Source organism: Aulonocara sp. 'chitande type north' Nkhata Bay, linkage group LG23 (assembly GCF_057382095.1).
Source record: "Aulonocara sp. 'chitande type north' Nkhata Bay isolate Kocher_YH1m ecotype deep benthic linkage group LG23, A_spYH_male_GT1.1, whole genome shotgun sequence".
Classification (NCBI taxonomy): Eukaryota; Metazoa; Chordata; class Actinopteri; order Cichliformes; family Cichlidae; genus Aulonocara; species Aulonocara sp. 'chitande type north' Nkhata Bay.
In genome coordinates this window covers 49,100,318-49,119,356 of record NC_141365.1, presented here as the reverse complement: position 1 = coordinate 49,119,356, position 19,039 = coordinate 49,100,318, and the positions used below count along the sequence as shown (strand labels likewise).

At 43.9% G+C, this 19,039-nt stretch overlaps 1 protein-coding gene and 1 pseudogene across 1 annotated transcript in view; one reads left to right on the top strand and one right to left on the bottom strand.

The window, feature by feature from the left end:
* The window catches only part of LOC147302895 (NLR family CARD domain-containing protein 3-like), a 164,953-nt gene that overhangs the window by 126,867 nt on the left and 19,047 nt on the right, over positions 1–19,039 (bottom strand). The window contains exons 4-5 of the mRNA XM_086284394.1: positions 10,438–10,617; positions 7,962–8,135 (exon numbers count right to left, since the gene is read on the bottom strand). Coding sequence (XP_086140520.1) covers positions 7,962–8,135; positions 10,438–10,617 — 354 coding nt within the window. The remainder of the gene's footprint in view (positions 1–7,961; positions 8,136–10,437; positions 10,618–19,039) is intronic.
* LOC147302896 (uncharacterized) lies at positions 3,368–4,985 on the top strand (annotated as a pseudogene).

Here is a 19,039-nt window from a genome sequence, read left to right as displayed (position 1 = left end):
ATCATCTCCTGCAGCTCCAGATAAACAAGCTGGACCTGAACCTGGTAGCTTCACTTAGAAGACACTTGTGACGGGAACGTGTGAGAAGTTTTGTGCAGACAAGTTTGGATTTAGAGTGTGGGACGAGCTCTCCACAGTCTTTGTGGAGATCCACATTCTGCATACTGCCTGTGAGAAGCTGCAGACATTTGTCCTCCAAATCCACTGAGCAGCTGCTTGTGGTGGTATTAGCTTCATGTGTGCGTGTTAGCATGAAGCCTCGGTCACACTCTGCTGTGGACACGGTCACGGACAGCTGGACGCCTGATGGACGAGTCGTCCGTCCTGTTAAACTTCTTTGAGCATGAGAATAGCATAAGAAGCTCAGTGGACACTGTTCAGTGTTTTAACTCTCGCTTTCTGATGGGTTTAGATTTTATTATTGTCATTTGTATTAGGAAATATTTAACCATATATTCTTAGAGGTGTATAATCAATTGTGTAGTGATAGGATGTGTGATCTTTAGCAGGCTGCAGGGGCTTGGTGTGTATTCCACACTAGAATGCACACCCACATCCTGGGAGCACGAGAGAGGTCGTACCTTCTCTTATTGTTTTATGGCAGGATTAACGTAGCTACGTCTGTTCTAGTCTAAGTGCTTTTTGTTTAGATGAACTGCTGGACTTCCTCACCATGTTATCTAGGGTGAACCATCTAGGGTGAAGGGGGGTCTACCCTCTTCCTGACCAAGGATGTTATATGACCCTTTGATCAGCAGTACCACACACACACACACACACACACACACACACACAATTCTTTGTTCACATGTATACCTATGTGAGATGCTATATGTTAATGACCCTATGCATATTCATGTAACCACAATAAAAGGAGTGCTATGGGGAGCCTGGCTGAGAGTCTGATGGTGGTCAAGTGGTGGAACGACGCTTGGCTCCAGCCAGGTCTCCCTCATGCATGAGTAAACCAGAGAACTTTGGTGCCTTGTGTCTTGCTTTTTGCTGCGTAGCAGATTGTCCTTAACGTTCCAGTGGATAGGTTCAAACTACAAACCTATCATTAATTGGTCCTTCGAGAGCCGGATCCCTGGAGTCGACATTCACCGAGGGGAAAAGAGACACGCCGACAGACTGACGTCAGCCAGGACTTATAGAGGTCCTGCAGCAAAGTCCCGAGGCGTGAGAATTCGTCATCGAGCCGGTGGATTAGCCGTCTGTTTTTTCTCCTCGATGGATGACGATTGACGGGATTTGGGACTGATGCTACTCGCAATAAGCAACACCAAGTAGGTATGTGAAAAATCTAAGCCACTGTGTGAGGCTGAGTTGTAAAGTCTTTATCACTGTGTGCGATAAAGCGTGTAGTCACTGTGTGCGACTATTCTTTGCCGCTGTGTGCAGCAAAGCGCGCATCCACTGTGTGAGGTTGCGTTGAAAGTCTTTATCACTGTGTGCGATAAAGCGCGTGATCACTGCTATGTAAGTCTTTGCCACTGTGTGCGACAAAGCACGCAGTCACTGTGTGAGACTGCGTTGAGACAATAGGCCTTTTTGTTGTTTGTGTGTGAGGATATTTTTTGTTGTTGTTGTTGTTGTGTGAGTGTGTGCGGAGCAGAACACGTGGTCTGTGACGTCGGCAGCTGTTGTTGTTATTATGGGTTCCCAAGCAACCAAGAGTGTGTCAGAGGGTGACGAGAAGTTTATGGTGAAATTCGCTCCCGGTAGCGCAAAGTATTTAGGACATTGGCGCAAGAAATATGATTTTGAAGGTAAATTGGTTGTAGGACAATGTCAAATGTTAGTAGACCAGTTGACAGTGAAAGCAGCTTGTGCGACAGGGAAATTGAAACAGGAGAGAGAGTTACAAGTGGCGTCCGCTAAATTGTGGTTAGAACAGGCGCAGAAGAGACAGGAGGCAGTGACTATATATACTGACAGTCAGTATGCATATGCTACACTTCATTTCTTTGCCGCTCAGTGGTCAAGACGAGGCATGACAACATCAACAGGTAAACCTGTGGAGCATGCGACATTGTTGCAGGCCCTGTTGAAAGCAGTCTTACTGCCTAGTAAAGTTGCGGTTTGTAAATGTGCAGCACACACACGTGGCACTGACCCCATTGTACTAGGCAACGCCTTTGCAGATAAAATTGCAAAGGAAGCGGCCCTTGGAACACATGGGGTTCATGTTCTGGCGTCACAGGAGCAAACTACGCCCATCACACATGATGTGTTAGCAGACATGCAGTCACACTCACCTCCAGCTGAGAAGCAGCTGTGGCTCACTAAAGGAGCAAGCCTGCGAGGTGATGTCTACTATCTTTGTGATAAACCTATATTGCCTAAGAACCTATATAGGACTGCTGCAAGTTTGAGCCACGGGCTCTGCCATGTCTCGACAGCTGGGATGGTGGCAGCAGTCGAACGGCAGTTTTTCACACTGGGATTCAATGCTTATTCAAAACATTTTTGTAAAGCATGTTTAATATGTTGTAAACATAATGCTCAGGGAAACCTCAGACCTAGGAGAGGAAAGTTTCCCAGACCCAGCTACCCATTTGAAGTAATCCATATGGATTTCATTGAGTTGTCTAACTGTAACACCTACAGGTACTGCCTGGTGATTGTGTGCCCGTTCTCAAAGTGGGTAGAAGTTGTCCCCACTAAGAAAGCAGATGCTATTTCAGTGGCTAAAGTGATATGCAAAAATGTGATCCCAGAGCATGGGATCCCCCAGACTATTTACAGTGACAATGGTCCTCATTTTGTGAATGAAGTAATTGAGAAAATGTCACAACATCTGGGGATAACGCTGAAAAACCATTGCTCATATCACCCACAAAGTGCAGGGCTGGTTGAAAGGACTAATGGCACAGTAAAGCTGAGACTCAGGAAAACAATGGAGGAAACAGGCAGAACATGGGTAGACTGCATTGAGCTAGTGAAAATGTATATGAGAATCACGCCAACTGATAATGGCCTAACGCCTTTTGAAATAATATATGGCAGGCCATTTAGAGTTCCAGTGTTTTGTAATGATAATGATAAAGCAGAAGAAGAAAACACACTAGCAGACTGGATGATTAAAATGCTGAAAAGCAAAGAAGTCATGAGTGCAAATAATCTGCCAGATGATTCTGTTTCTGTACAGGAAGAACGTCTGAAGCCAGGGGACTGGGTACTGATAAAGGTCATAAAGAGGAAGTGCTGGTCGAAGCCACGGTGAGACGGACCATACCAGGCTCTGCTGACAACACCAACTGCTGTGAAGATTGCAGAACGACCCACCTGGATACACCAAAGCCACTGCAAAAAGGTGACACACATCCAGGCCAGCTCGGAGTAAGTGGCAGGAAGACCGGGTACAAAGGGGGGGAAAGCCTCTAGGGCCCTTCGTCTCAATCCGGTGAAGAAACCAACTGAGCCACAGGTACTCATCAGAATGGCTGGTAAAGTGTTGTCTACCCTGCTGGGTGTAATGGCTTTGATGTCATCATGGTCAGCTGTGGAGACCCTGTATGTCCAAGGAAACCACACCCAATACCCTCATGGCTATTCTACAAACTTTTGGTGGCAGTTTATGAATACAACTGCTCACTTGAACAATAGGACGGACTGCTATGTGTGTGCTCATATGCCGTTATCCGCATATACATCTGGACTGTGGCCGTACAGCATACCAGAGGACAGGAGTTGGTGTCTGTTGGGCTTAGCAACTCATCCTGGCAACAGAGTCCTCTGGTCCCAGGCCAACTATAGTACACCTCTGAACATCACCTGGAGTAAGTCGCCACTTATAGATGTGAATTGTTCTGAGCAAACTGACTTATTGGCCTGGCCTCAAGTGTCAGACCCACTGCCAGACATAATATTGCTGAACAAACTGAATACAGCTCAACTGCCGTTGTGTGTGATGAACAATGGATCACTGTCAGTGGGGGAGCTGCCGCTTCGTTTATGTGGATACATATACACCTACTGCCCTCCAGAGAATGAGAGCAGGTGTATGAAATGCTTGACCAGTGCAAAGTGAGCTGAGAACTTGACATTAAGGAGGACTGAATGCAAGTCCAACCGGGCTTACAGGATACCAGTAAAAGCAAAGAGTCAGAAGTGGACAGGATGTGCAAGGATGGTGCCGAGCAGTAAAGGAACAAGAGTTTTGGCTGATTGGTATTTCTTGTGTGGACATAAAGCCTATCTATCACTCCCTGAGGGATGGGGAGGATTGTGTGCCATGGTGAAGTTATCGGATCATGTCTTCTTCATGGACAGAGTTGAACATCACCCTAGCAACCGACGGAAGCGTGAGGTGCATATAGCCTCACCTAACTCTTTTGGAGTGACAGTAGACACTGGAGTGCCACGAGAATTCCGCATTTGGAGTGGAGGAGCTAAATTCTTCCAAAGTTTGATCCCAAACATCGGAGTTGCAGAGGTGCGGGATCATGTGGAGATCAACCGATATGCCTTACTGCGACACATTAATCTCACTAAGACTCTGGGAACAGCCTTAGCGGAGGAGCAAAAGGCCATCAGAACGATGGTACTGCAGAACAGGCTGACCCTAGACTTGATAACAGCATCACAAGGAGGAGTGTGTAAGCTGATTGGAGAGACATGTTGTACGTTTATTCCGGATGGATATACGACTGGAGGAGACATCTATGAGGCACTGCAGAACTTAACTGCTCTGCAGAAATATGTGGCGGACCACACATCAGGAGGAGACACGTCACAAGGCTGGATAGCCTGGTTGACATCTGGACCATGGTGGAATATGTTTCTAAAGTTTTTGACTCCCATTCTTACATTATTGGCTTTGCTTTGCTTGTTTACAGGTTGCATCTTGCCATGTGTAAGATCGATGGTGAATAAAATGATTGCTAACACCTTTACCAATTTCATACTGTTGCAGCAGAGTGACATGGATGCTAAGGCTAATATGTGTGTATGAAATGAAGCCTGCACTGAAAATGTTGACAAGTGGTGTAGAGCTGAAGATATATATACGCCGTATAGCCTTAAAAAATGACAATACAGGGTGGTGATGATGGGTTTAGATTTTATTATTGTCATTTGTATTAGGAAATATTTAACCATATATTCTTAGAGGTGTATAATCAATTGTGTAGTGATAGGATGTGTGATCTTTAGCAGGCTGCAGGGGCTTGGTGTGTATTCCACACTAGAATGCACACCCACATCCTGGGAGCACGAGAGAGGTCGTACCTTCTCTTATTGTTTTATGGCAGGATTAACGTAGCTACGTCTGTTCTAGTCTAAGTGCTTTTTGTTTAGATGAACTGCTGGACTTCCTCACCATGTTATCTAGGGTGAACCATCTAGGGTGAAGGGGGGTCTACCCTCTTCCTGACCAAAGATGTTATATGACCCTTTGATCAGCAGTAACACACACACACACACACACACACACACACACACACACACACACACACACACACACACACACAGTATTCTTTGTTCACATGTATACCTATGTGAGATGCTATATGTTAATGACCCTATGCATATTCATGTAACCACAATAAAAGGAGTGCTATGGGGAGCCTGGCTGAGAGTCTGATGGTGGTCAAGTGGTGGAACGACGCTTGGCTCCAGCCAGGTCTCCCTCATGCATGAGTAAACCAGAGAACTTTGGTGCCTTGTGTCTTGCTTTTTGCTGCGTAGCAGATTGTCCTTAACGTTCCAGTGGATAGGTTCAAACTACAAACCTATCACTTTCACTTCAGCTTCACCAACAACAGCACAAGCAGAGCAGCCCACTGCCTGCATGGCTGGGACAGCGCCCCCTGGTGACTGTAAACCACTACAACATGTAGACGGCCGTCTGCAGGCTGGATGTAGCACCACCGCAGAGACGTGCTGCAGCTCTGTTTAGTTACCCAGCTGACAGCAGAGGCTGTAGTTTACTGTTACCAACATGGAAAACTGAAGCTTCACCAGCTGGAGCTACAGAGCTGGAGAACAAAGGAGACTGAGAGGCCAGAATGATGTGGGAGGAAACATCAAGAGCCTGTTTGAAAGGAGACACATGTGGATGCTGTGCCAGTCTGTGGTCTGTCAGAAGTCAGCTGAGTCACACTGCAAGAAGCTGCAGAATCTCAGAGGAGGAGATTTGGAAGTGTTTGTGGGACAAACTGGACTCAAAGAAAGAAGATGTTTGTGAAGTCTTTGGTGGAGGTGAGCAGTGTGAAGCAGAACACATGCAGATGAATCAGGAGGTCAGCATCAGTGTCTCCTTGTGGTGGACGGTAAAAGAATCAGAGCCAACGCTCCCGTCCACCCTCGGCATGAAGCAGTGCTGTTTCTGAAACAGGAGGACAAGTCCAGAGAAGACAGAGGAAGCAAAGATGAGGGTGGGACAGGACAGCAGGACTTCCTTCACACCTGCAGCTCCATCACACTGCTGTAGCTCCTCTTCATCACACATGTACCTGCAACCTGTCTTCGAGTCCAGGAGTCACCTCCACACAGTGTAGAAGCCTCCTGTGCAGACCATAGAGTCCAGCCTCTGTCAGGGAAGTCGGCACTAAAGCCTGAAAGACTTCAATCTGTCTCTGCTCCACCCGAGAAAGACCAGCACCGTACTTGTTGTGCATTCAAGGAGGGAACATCAGCACTGCATCGTGGGAACAACACCGCAGGAACAAAGACACAGCACGGCCGATGAAGGACGAGGACAAAGGAAAGGTGAGTGAGAAGACCCCGGTGGTGTGGACGGACCTGCAGGGGCTCCAAGACTGAGGAGCAGAGACGTCCATGTACCAGCTGAGGATGCTGCAGTGATCCAGGGAGCTCGGTCCAATCTGAGGCCGTGTGAACTACGTGGACCACAGTTTCTTCACAGACTTCAGCCACGTGAACATCTGGAGATCCAACAGTGTACGAGCTGTGAGCCATCAGCTGTTTCTCTCATCAGCTGCTGTAATGAGAGCTGCTGGAATCATCTCGAGCAGCAGGAAATCACTGATGTTGTTTCTAACCAAAGATATGGGACTGAGCTCCGCTGAGTTCCTTCTACTTTCATCCAGATAGAAACTGCTACAGTCTGCTGATTATTGCTTTGCCTCCATCACACGAGCTCTTTATCCTGTTCTTCACTCTCATTGGTTCTTTGTCTGCTTGTTTTTACAACAGTAGTCTTCTGATTGGTCAAAGGAGACAATCAGCTGTGACTAAATGTAGCTCCTACAGCAGTGATGGGAATAACTACTGAAGCTAATCCAGTATCAAAGCTCAGGAATCAGCAGCTCCCACCTCGTTTTCTTTCAACAACTATTTTTAGCTGCTGTGTTTTTGTGTTTCTGCAGACCTCAGACATCCTGCTGCTCTGGACAACTTTTTCATTCTTTTTTATCATTATTTTGCTTTTCTTTTATTATTATGTTATATGTATTAATATGTGAAACACTTATTCTTTGTGTTTTTGCTTTGCTCCTGTCAAACTGCTTTAATAAAATCTGCTGCAGTCTAAACTGTGGACGTTCCCTTTTTAACCCTTTGTGAAACAATAAAGGTTTAAATCTGAGTATTCATCTATGTTAGTGTTTAATGGGTCTAATAGGTTGCTTTGGCCTTTCCCAGTAATATCTTCCCTTGCAGTCTGTGGTCCAGGCTTCTAAAACCATCCCAGGTTAACAAGAACTACAATCTAGAGGAGAGCTGCCATAACAGGTGTGACTGATGAGATCTGACCTGCAAGGTTACTCAGGTTTGTTTGTATCAGGACAAGCAGGGAAGCCGCCTGGACGTCAAAGTAGTTAGAGCTGGGCGAGTGTCCTCACCCACATCGGCTTCACAACTCTGCATCATCTACTGAGTAAGACTCAGAGGATCAGAGATTAGAAGGTCTACAAAGAGCTGAACCAGACTTCCTGTATAAAGGTTTTAGTTCCACAGATCAACAGTGTCAGCACAACTAAAACGTGGAGACTGACCTCAGAGTTTCAATTTGATGTTGTGGATTCTCCAGAAGAACACACAGCTGCTTCACTCCTGAATCCTGAAGCTTGTGGTCTCTCAGGTCCACCTCTCTGGGATACGAAGGGTTGAGCTTCAGCACTGCTTCCAGATAATCACAGCTGATCTCTGACAAATCACAGCTCACCAATCTGTATAGAGAATGAAAGATGTAAGTTTATTAGACAAAGAGCTTGAAATCATTCAGTGTTTCATCATCTGTTCAGAGCTGAAGAAGGTTCAGAATGTAGAAGTTTAGAAAATGGAAACTCCAAACAGCTGAAGCCAACAGGAAGCAGCTTCAAACAAACACAACAAGAGAAAAAACTCTGAATGTTTCACATTAAAGTCGTACATTTCTAACAAGAGTGTTTTAAAGACAGAGTCACTGATGATCATCTTCTGCCCAGTAAAACTTTGGTTTTCCACATGTGAGTGTTAATGATGCACAAAGACTGTGAGTGCAAAGAGGGAGCGAGGAGGATGACAGAGAGATGGTACAGGAGCATCAAGAACCCGGCGAGGAAATGAGCAGAAGGACTTTGGAGCCTGTTGGATTGAAGCTTTCACAGAGACGTGTTTGACTGGACACCACCAGGACAGACTTTTAATCCCAGGATTTGGATGAGCTTTCTGTCTTTATGGTCACAAATGATGCTGTAACTCTGTGAATGTCCTGGAACTGTCAGCAGTGTGGTTACGTCCTTTTGACCTGAGTTTCCACAGCTCTTATAACAGCAGTGTACATTCAGACTGAGACACGCTTCAGTCTGTATGGACCTGTTTCTGTAGCTGCCACCATCATTCTACGGTCGTGTCCAAATTCATGGGCTGCATCCTCCCGAGGACCCGGCCTTTGCGGTCTACGTGGGCTGGGTCCTCAGAAGGTCGGGTAGGCTGGAAATAAACGGCTGGGGAAATTGGACGGTCTAGCCTTCTGATTAGCGTCACCGCTGTCTCGGTGGAGTTTAATAAACTCAGCCGTCTGCTCCTTGCTATCTAAAATATAACAGGACACTGGCGTAAATTCTCGACCGTCTCATACTTCTGTTTAATCAGTTTTCTGTTTGACGTTTAGTCAGCTCTGTAAAGACCAAGGAGGAACCCACCTGGGGGATTAATAAAGTTTTATTTTATCTAATCTAATCTAATAACTTTAATCTCAGCCAAACCGATTTACTCACGAACAAACAAAACACTGAAAAAAGCCAAACAATAACATTTTGAGGTTGTCTAAGTGACTTATATATCACGTTTAACCTGAGTAGCGAAAGTCCGCGGTGATCTGAAAATGATGTGCCGGGAGTTGTGCCGTTCTCGGCGGCTTCAGTGACCCTCGAGCTCCCGGCGAGCTATCGAGCTGGTGGGTAGCAGACGTCTCCGAAAACGTCGAAGCACTTTTGCAAATATGCGGTATCTTGATAAACCGAGCAGATATTTGATGTTTACACAGCTACTTTCTCGCCTGAAAATATGTTAAAAGTTTATTTTGTGACCGAAAAAGATTAGTATGAGTAATTTTAAAACTTAGTAGCGGCCGCCATTGTTGGAAACTGGAGTTTGGCTGGGCCGCGCTATGAATTCTGGGATATGGTAGGCCACGAAGGACACACCCGACCCATCCTTCAAATTCGGGGAAAAGGAGGACGCATTTGTTGGCTGCATTCGGAGGAGTCTACGAATTTGGACAGCCTTCGACGCGTCGCTGTGACGTATTAGGTCTACAAATGCGGCCTCAGGAGGATGCAGCCCATGAATTTGGACACGACCTACATGTTTGTACATCAGCTTATCAAATACTGTCTGCTGTCTTCATTTATTACTCTTCACCTGCTTCACTGTCACTGTGTGGGCGGAGCTGTCTGAGCCCTGCCCACACAGACACAGCTCCTCTCTGGAGCAAAACTTCTGCTTCATCTCCGCCTCTTTTCTTCATCCTCCACCTCTCTTTTCTCTTCTTCGGTGTTCTGCAGCCACAGAGCCTCACAGCCATTAGCACGCCCATACCTGAGCAGCTAGCATTACCCAGCATGCCGTGCAGCAGTGTCAGTTTGTAAATGTGCAAGAATTCCTGCTCCAAACTGTTTCACAGAGTGCTGTGTGCCGTGACCTTTGACCTGCTAAAGACAGTCAGCTGTGGATTATTCATTGTTGTGTCTGATACTTAGAACTGTGAGGAAGAAGCTACACAGTTAATCAGGGTCCCCTCTCTCTGAATCAGGAAAGGTGGGCAGGCCGCGTGTGGGCCGCGGGCCATACGTTGAGTATCACTGTTTGAAATGTGAACATTGTTCTGCTGCAGTCAATGGACTAAACCAGAGAAGAAGAAAACAGACTTTACCATGAAGATCCTCAGTGTGGATCAGTATAATATCAGCCTGATGTCTGCAGTTTAGTGTCAGCACAACTTTCACATCATATTCATCTCAGCACAACTAAAACATGCTGACTGACCTCAGAGTTTCAAATCGACATCGTGGATTCTCCCGAAAATCACACAGATGCTTCACTCCTGAACCCTTCAGGTTGCTGTAGGTTCCACTCAGGTCCACCTCTGTGGGATACGAGGGGTTGGACTTCAGTGCTGCTGCCAGATAATCAAGGCCAATATCTGACAAATCACAGCTCTTCAATCTGTATAAAGAATGAAAGATGTAAGTTTATTAGACAAAGTGCTTGAAATCATTCAGTGTTTCATCATCTGTTCAGAGCTGAAGAAGGTTCAGAATGTAGAAGTTTAGAAAATGGAAACTCCAAACAGCTGAAGCCAACAGGAAGCAGCTTCAAACAAACACAACAAGAGAAAAAACTCTGAATGTTTCACATTAAAGTCGTACATTTCTCATAAAAACAGGACAAAGACTTGAAAAAGTCGTGTTTTTCCTTCCAGGAACCACATGGCTTCACTTTTAAAGGTGAAGTGTGACAGAAATGGACATATTTGAAGTCCAACACCTTTTTCCAGTCACATTATTAAAGCAGACAAACTACAAGCTCATTTTCATTCCAACAAGTCATCTTCTGACCTGGACTAACAACACTGGTCTCTATGTGCAGCTGGCTGTGAGACCAGTGCTCAGGGAGCGTCTACAAAGTGCAACACTGAAAGAACATCACACACTCATTTGCTTCCAGCACTTTCACACAAACATCTACTGTCATTATTGTCACCAAACTCTGTGGATCCTTTATTGCAAATTCAAATGGGATCAAATGGTCAGACAAAAGAGGGTTATGAGGAAATATGATGAAATGTTGTGTATTAGCAGCAACTTATTGAATCATTTTCCTCAGAAACCAAACAAAATGATTGACAAACATGTTTTTACAAACTCAGTGTTGGACTTGGATCAGCAGGATAAGCTGATGTTTAAAGGCATTTGAGTCTCGCTGTATGAGAGTCCAGTTATTACTCAATATTTATGGATGATGTTCTTTCAGTGTTGCACTTTGTAGACGCTCCCTGAGCCTCACAGCCAGCTGCACATGGACCAGCTGACATTACCCAGCATTAGAGGCGGCTGTAAAAAATTCATGTTCCCATTTAAATGGTTTTAATTTGAATAAAACGATGTTGATTCATTCAATCCTGAATCGATGTTTAATATAAATGTATTTTGCCAGAATCTCAGGTTAAAGCTCACAAACTATTTCAACAAGCAGCAAACAGCTAAAACAGTAAATGAGAGCAGCTAAACACACAAAGATGGAAACACAGAGCGTGGATCGTTCACTCCACGGCACGTACACGGACACGCCGTCGGGGCTGAAAGTGGACAGCTCACAGATCCTGAAGCTGCAGGTTTCATCTGTCTCCAACCAAAACTGAGTAAAGCAGCAGCAAAAGAAGATCCAAACTCTGCTTCACGTTTGATCAATATGCTCATGAATTCTCTCTGACTTTGGCTGTTCCTGCCTGCACAGCTCTCTCTCTCTCAGTGTACTCCAAGAACAGCTTCAAACATCTGTTTCTGCATCATTCACTGTTTATTAGCCACCAGTCTGCTGTTGTGTTCAGTGCTGTCGGCCTCTGACAGTAAAGCCTCATTTCTGCTGTTCCATGGAAACTTTTTAAAATGATGACAGATTACAAACTCTCAGCTGTGTCTGTAATCAAACCTCTGTAACTTTGCTTCACTTCAGCAGCATCAGCTCATGTTCACATGTTGCTTCATGGTTTGCTTCAGTTTTTGATCGACTGCAGAATATTTTGAAGGTTATCTGCTATAAAAAGCCAGAAGAGGAAAATCTGCTTCATGTGTTTCTGTTTGATCCTCAGTGACTTTGACACAAAGGCCTCTGCTGTGATGATCACACCTCTGATCAAGTCTCACAGTGTCACAACTGATAAATGATCAGAGTTAGAATATTTCTGACTGTCTGCTGTGTGCCGTGACCTTTGACCTGCTAAAGACAGTCAGCTGTGGATTATTCATTGTTGTGTCTGATACTTAGAACTGTGAGGAAGAAGCTACACAGTTAATCAGGGTCCCCTCTCTCTGAATCAGGAAAGGTGGGCAGGCCGCGTGTGGGCCGCGGGCCATACGTTGAGTATCACTGTTTGAAATGTGAACATTGTTCTGCTGCAGTCAATGGACTAAACCAGAGAAGAAGAAAACAGACTTTACCATGAAGATCCTCAGTGTGGATCAGTATAATATCAGCCTGATGTCTGCAGTTTAGTGTCAGCACAACTTTCACATCATATTCATCTCAGCACAACTAAAACATGCTGACTGACCTCAGAGTTTCAAGTTTACATCCTGGACTCTCCAGGAAACCACACAGATGCTTCACTCCTGGATCCTGCAGCTTGTAGTTGTTGGTCGAAAACCAGTCATTACTCAGGTCCAGCTCTCTCAGATGGGAGGGGTTGGACTTCAGTGCTGCTGCCAGATAATCACAGCTGATCTCTGACAAACCACAGCTCTTCAATCTGTATAAAGAATGAAAGATGTAAGTTTATTAGACAAAGTGCTTGAAATCATTCAGTGTTTCATCATCTGTTCAGAGCTGAAGAAGGTTCAGAATGTAGAAGTTTAGAAAATGGAAACTCCAAACAGCTGAAGCCAACAGGAAGCAGCTTCAAACAAACACAACAAGAGAAAAAACTCTGAATGTTTCACATTAAAGTCGTACATTTCTCATAAAAACAGGACAAAGACTTGAAAAAGTCGTGTTTTTCCTTCCAGGAACCACATGGCTTCACTTTTAAAGGTGAAGTGTGACAGAAATGGACATATTTGAAGTCCAAGACTTTTTTCCAGTCACATTATTAAAGCAGACAAACTACAAGCTCATTTTCATTCCAACAAGTCATCTTCTGACCTGGACTAACAACACTGGTCTCTATGTGCAGCTGGCTGTGAGACCAGTGCTCAGGGAGCGTCTACAAAGTGCAACACTGAAAGAACATCACACACTCATTTGCTTCCAGCACTTTCACACAAACATCTACTGTCATTATTGTCACCAAACTCTGTGGATCCTTTATTGCAAATTCAAATGGGATCAAATGGTCAGACAAAAGAGGGTTATGAGGAAATATGATGAAATGTTGTGTATTAGCAGCAACTTATTGAATCTTTTTCCTCAGAAACCAAACAAAATGATTGACAAACATGTTTTTACAAACTCAGTGTTGGACTTGGATCAGCAGGATAAGCTGATGTTTAAAGGCATTTGAGTCTCGCTGTATGAGAGTCCAGTTCTTACTCAATATTAATCAAAGCTCTGTAACTTTGCTTCACTTCAGCAGCATCAGCTCATGTTCACATGTTGATTCATGGTTTTCATGGTTGATTCACCTCATTTTTTAAAAAATGACCTCTGACAGGAAAGTCTCATTTCTGCTGCTCAACACTGAAGAAATGTAAACTTTCAAAACGATGACAAATTGGAAAACACAGAGCTGTGTCTCTTTTTTTTTGTGTGTCCCGTTTGGATCTTTAGCCATCAGAATTGTTGTCTTAATGCCAAGAAAGATGCCAAGCGGATTTATTTTACCAAGTGGATCATCATGGCCTTTCCATATTGGTCCATTTGATTGACCTTTATTATAATTATGAATTTATTTTATTTTCGGTTGCTACAAACGGGACAGACATGACTGGGGGACAGGACAGGGAGAGAGAATGAAAGAAAGAGAGGGAGAGAAAGAAAACCAAAGGGGAGAAGAGACGGTGAGAAAGGGGGGAAGAAAAAAAGAAAAACAAACAAAACACCTGGATCACCTGTATGGAGAAAAAAAAAACAGAAGAGAAAGCAAGCAACATAATAAAAACAGCACCATCACAATAAACTAGCTAGTAGTAGATAACAGTAGATACTAAATAATAAACGATATTGTGCAGCACGCAAGATAGACAGCGCACAATGTGCTTAGAGGCAGCAGCCATAAAGGTGTAGTCCGCGTCTGTGAACACCCGTGTGTACACCTGTGTGCACACCTGTGTGGATCAGCATGCTTGTATTCCAAAGGTTTCTCCATGTAACGATCTGCTAGGGAGTGTGGGGAGCCATAGCCCCGTCCACCAGGGTATGAAGCAGGTATGGAGGAGATCCAGGCCCCAGATATCCAGAGGCCCCAGAGTACAAGGACCCGAGGAGGACCACCAAAAGGGGGGGAATCGCCAATCGGCCACCAGGAGTGAGCCGGTACATACATGAGCGCCCAGCCCCAGACGACAAGGACCACCAACACACCAACGTCTGAGGGCATCAGCCACCGGCAGGGAGTGTGGTGAGGGGAGATAGGCCTCCGTACTTTGGAGGGCCTGAGATGTACCCAGAGAGGTGGAGTCTAAGACCCAACCTGACACATAGACACAGACGAACAGGCGCACGCGGACACCAACGTGCATTCCCACCCCATATGCACAACCAAATACTCGGCACTCACCCAACGTGTAGACAGACACAAATAGAAACTGCACAGACCGTCGCACTCCCCAAACATACTCTATATCCCAAGTCCAGGTACCCCCGCCCTCAGAGGGGCAAGCCGCACCTAAACCCAGGAGATGTAACCCTTCTCTCTGGGGCGGAGGCAAGCGGACCACCTCTTTGATTAGAGCTGTGTCTCTAGTCAAAGCAGAGATGGAACGATGCCACTTTTTATGTCCGATATCGATATGAATCCAATATAGTCGATTTTATAATCAAACGTTTTTTTAATATCTTGCTGCATTTTGTATAAGTTCATACTCAAGTTTAAAAAATCTAAACACTAAAGCTGTTCAGTTATACCTGTCTGCAAAAACACACTGCAGCCAAAACATTAGACAATACTGATCTTTGTATTTTGATGCGGACGTCAAAAACTCTTTGGTTGTGAATAAAAGAAGTGCAACATCAGCAGAAAATAATGTTTCTATTGAACAACTAACACAAACAGGTTGTAGAATGGAGCCTTTTATACTCACAGCTGAACAGAAACAACATCCAGAGTGGAAAACAGTGCAAACAACTGCAAACAGGCTTCATGACACTCATGTTTGATCAGGATGGATGTCAGTGTGAGCTGTTTCTATCACATTTAACCTCACAATCAATTTTGTCTCATTTCTATACAAAACTTAACACAAGTATGAAAAAAGTGTTTTTGATTGTTTTGTTTTTTGAACCATGAAACTGTTTAACAACACAGTTTGTTTCAAAGTCAAACTTGAGTCTGTCCATCGTTCGGTCAGACTGAGCAATGACAGCACACAGACGTAGACAACAGCTCTCTCAAACACCAAACTCAGGTCCTGTTGATGCTGATATACAGTGACACAGTTACATGGGTGATTCATCCTTTTAACTTTATCTTTAAACAGCTGCAGCTTTCACTGACAGCGCATGTGGTACTTTAACCTTTGGACTGTTTTCATCAGTTAATTATGGAGTTACTACAAAGAGTGAAACTATAGGATGATCTGTCTGCTGTCACTGGGTGGTGCTGAGGTCTGAATCTGAGGACGGCTCCTGTAGTCACAACAAGAACACAATCATCACAAACTGAAATATAAATATGATGGAGTAGAGCTTGAATTAGCTCCAGAATTTAAATATCTTGGGGTCATTCTAGACCCAACATTATCCTTCAAGAGTCACATAAATAAAGTGTCCCAGGTACTTAAATTTAATAATCGAAATTTTAATCATATATGTAATAATTTAAATATGAATGTTGCAAAAACTTATTTTTACTCAATGATCATCTCTCATATGGACTATTGTTTGACGTCCTGGTCACTTGCTTGTCCAACAACACTTAAAACTATTGAAAACATTTATAAAAGACGTTTAAAACTACTTGACAAAAAACCGACTTCCCACCACCACTGTCATGTGTTAAAAAACATAAATTACTGAACTTCAATAACTAGGTGAAACTTAAAAGAGTGAGTTTAATATATAAAGTCTTACACTCCCTTGCTCCACCACCATTAAAGCAGTTCATTAGGCATAAAGAAAGCTCAGACAGGACCACTCGAGCTACAATCCGAGGAGACTTGTTTATACCCCACAGACGGACAGCATTTGGGCAGAACGTCCTCTCTGTCCAGGGAGGCCATCTGTGGAACAGTCTTCCTCAACCCATTAGAGAATGCTCTACACTCAGTTTGTTTAAGGCAAAGGTGAAAAACTGGTTATGGACAAATCAAGTGTGCGATCATGTATGAATTGTACAGTTTTAATGTTTTATTTGGGAACAGAATGGTGTGTGTGTGTAAGTTTGGTGACGGAGTTTTTATTATGAATGAATGATGAATTTTTATGAATTATTATGTCTATTTTTTATGCTTAAGGACAACAGATGGAAATTAGTCCTTGGCTATAATCTGGTATGTTTACATTCATGTAATTTTTTTTTTTTTACATTTCTGTTCATTAACATGCACTGTCCTAAATAAATTAATAAATTAATAAATAAATAAATAAATAAATAAATAAATTTTATCTCTCAAATCTGAAATAAAGCTGATCCTTCTGTCCTCCCACACTCGGGAGTGTTCTTCTCTTCTCTTACATTTTTTCAGTCCTACAGTTCTGCTGACAGCTGACATATGAGCTGTTTATTTAAAAAAAGCCTTATATACGAACAGATATTCCTATATCATGTTCACCTTTGAGTTGTTGGAGCTTTATAAATGGACATCTGCAAAGATGTGATGATGGAGCAGGTTTCAGTGCTGCTGCATCCTGGTCACAACATACGGAGGTGGTATCAGCACTGGTATCAGCACTGGTATCAGCACTGGTATTGAAGAAGAAATATTAATGCTTCAAACTATTTGTCTTAAAGGATGGAAGCTGTACAGAGTTCTGCACATGTGTCTTTGTGAACATACCTCATTAACAATATTTCAGACAGTTTTTTAACCTGAATATTTGCAACAAACTCAGTATAAAAAATACAGTCAGTGCTAAAAAATTAATCAGTCGAAAAATTAAAATTTTAACTTAAGCTGCCAAGAGGAAATCGTTGGTTTCAGTAAATATCGGGCTTTGCTATTTGATCGGTTTTTACAGATTAATGAGGAGTTACTGAAGTGCCAGGTTTTTAAAGTAGGTGTTACTGTCTCTACACATGTGGAGACTGAAAACATGGTGCTGTTTAATAAGATATTTAATATTCAGCTCTGCACAGGAGCTGCAGCAGGGTGCAGCCTGTTGCCTTTACAGTATAATACTTGTAATAAAAGTACAGTAACGGTAATTAGTGACTGAGCAGCCCGGGGCGTTTCTCTTGATTTCTTTAGTCAGGGTAAATTCATTCACCTGCACGGGTTAGCTAAACAAACCCTGACGGCCGAGTGCTCATCTTAGCTAGCTAGGTCTCAGGACCGAGCTAAGGACGGTAGTTACGGAGTAGCTTACAAACACGTTTAACTTACCGAAAAAGTGCAGCGGGGCCTCGGGTCCTTCTGTCGGGTAGTCCAGTTTACTGAAGAACACCTCAGGCTGTCAGGTTAAAACACTCGACCGTGTCTTCGTAGCGTAAACGCTGGCCGTCCTCTCAGAGTCTACGCTCTATCTGCTATTCCCAAACAGAGATACGCAAGTTTCTCCGTGACTGCAGCTGCCAGTCAATTCAATTCAATTCAATTCAATTTTATTTATATAGCGCCAAATCACAACAAAAGTCGCCTCAAGGCGCTTCATAGATACAGAGAAAAACCCAACAATCATATGACCCCCCTATGAGCAAGCACTTTGGCGACAGTGGGAAGGAAAAACTCCCTTTTAACAGGAAGAAACCTCCGGCAGAACCAGGCTCAGGGAGGGGCGGGGCCATCTGCTGCGACCGGTTGGGGTGAGAGAACGAAGACAGGATAAAAGACATGCTGTGGAAGAGAGACGGAGGTTAATAACAGATATGATTCAATGCAGAGAGGTCTGTTAACACATAGTGAGTGAGAAAGGTGACTGGAAAGGAAAAACTCAATGCATCATGGGAATCCCCCGGCAGCCTACATCTATTGCAGCATAACTAAGGGAGGATTCAGGGTCACCTGGTCCAGCCCTAACTATATGCTTTAGCAAAAAGGAAAGTTTGAAGCCTAATCTTAAAAGTAGAGATAGTGTCTGTCTCCCGAATCCAAACTGGAAGCTGGTTCCACAGAAGAGGGGCCTGAAAACTGAAGGCTCTCCCTCCCATTCTACTTTTAAATACTCTAGGAACAACAAGTAGGCCTGCAGAGCGAGAGCGAAGTGCTCTAATAGGGTGATATGGTACTACAAGGTCATTAAGATAAGATGGGGCCTGATTATTTAAGACCTTGTATGTGAGGAGCAGGATTTTGAATTCAATTCTGGATTTAACAGGAAGCCAATGAAGGGAAGCCAAAACAGGAGAAATCTGCCCTCTCTTTCTAGTCCCTGTCAGGACTCTTGCTGCAGCATTTTGGATTAGCTGAAGGCTTTTCAGCGAGTTTTTTGGACATCCTGATAATAATGAATTACAGTCGTCCAGCCTGGAAGTAATAAATGCATGAACTAGTTTTTCAGCATCACTCTGAGTCAAAGCTGCTATGATGACGTTACACCCCATTTTAACATCACCGCT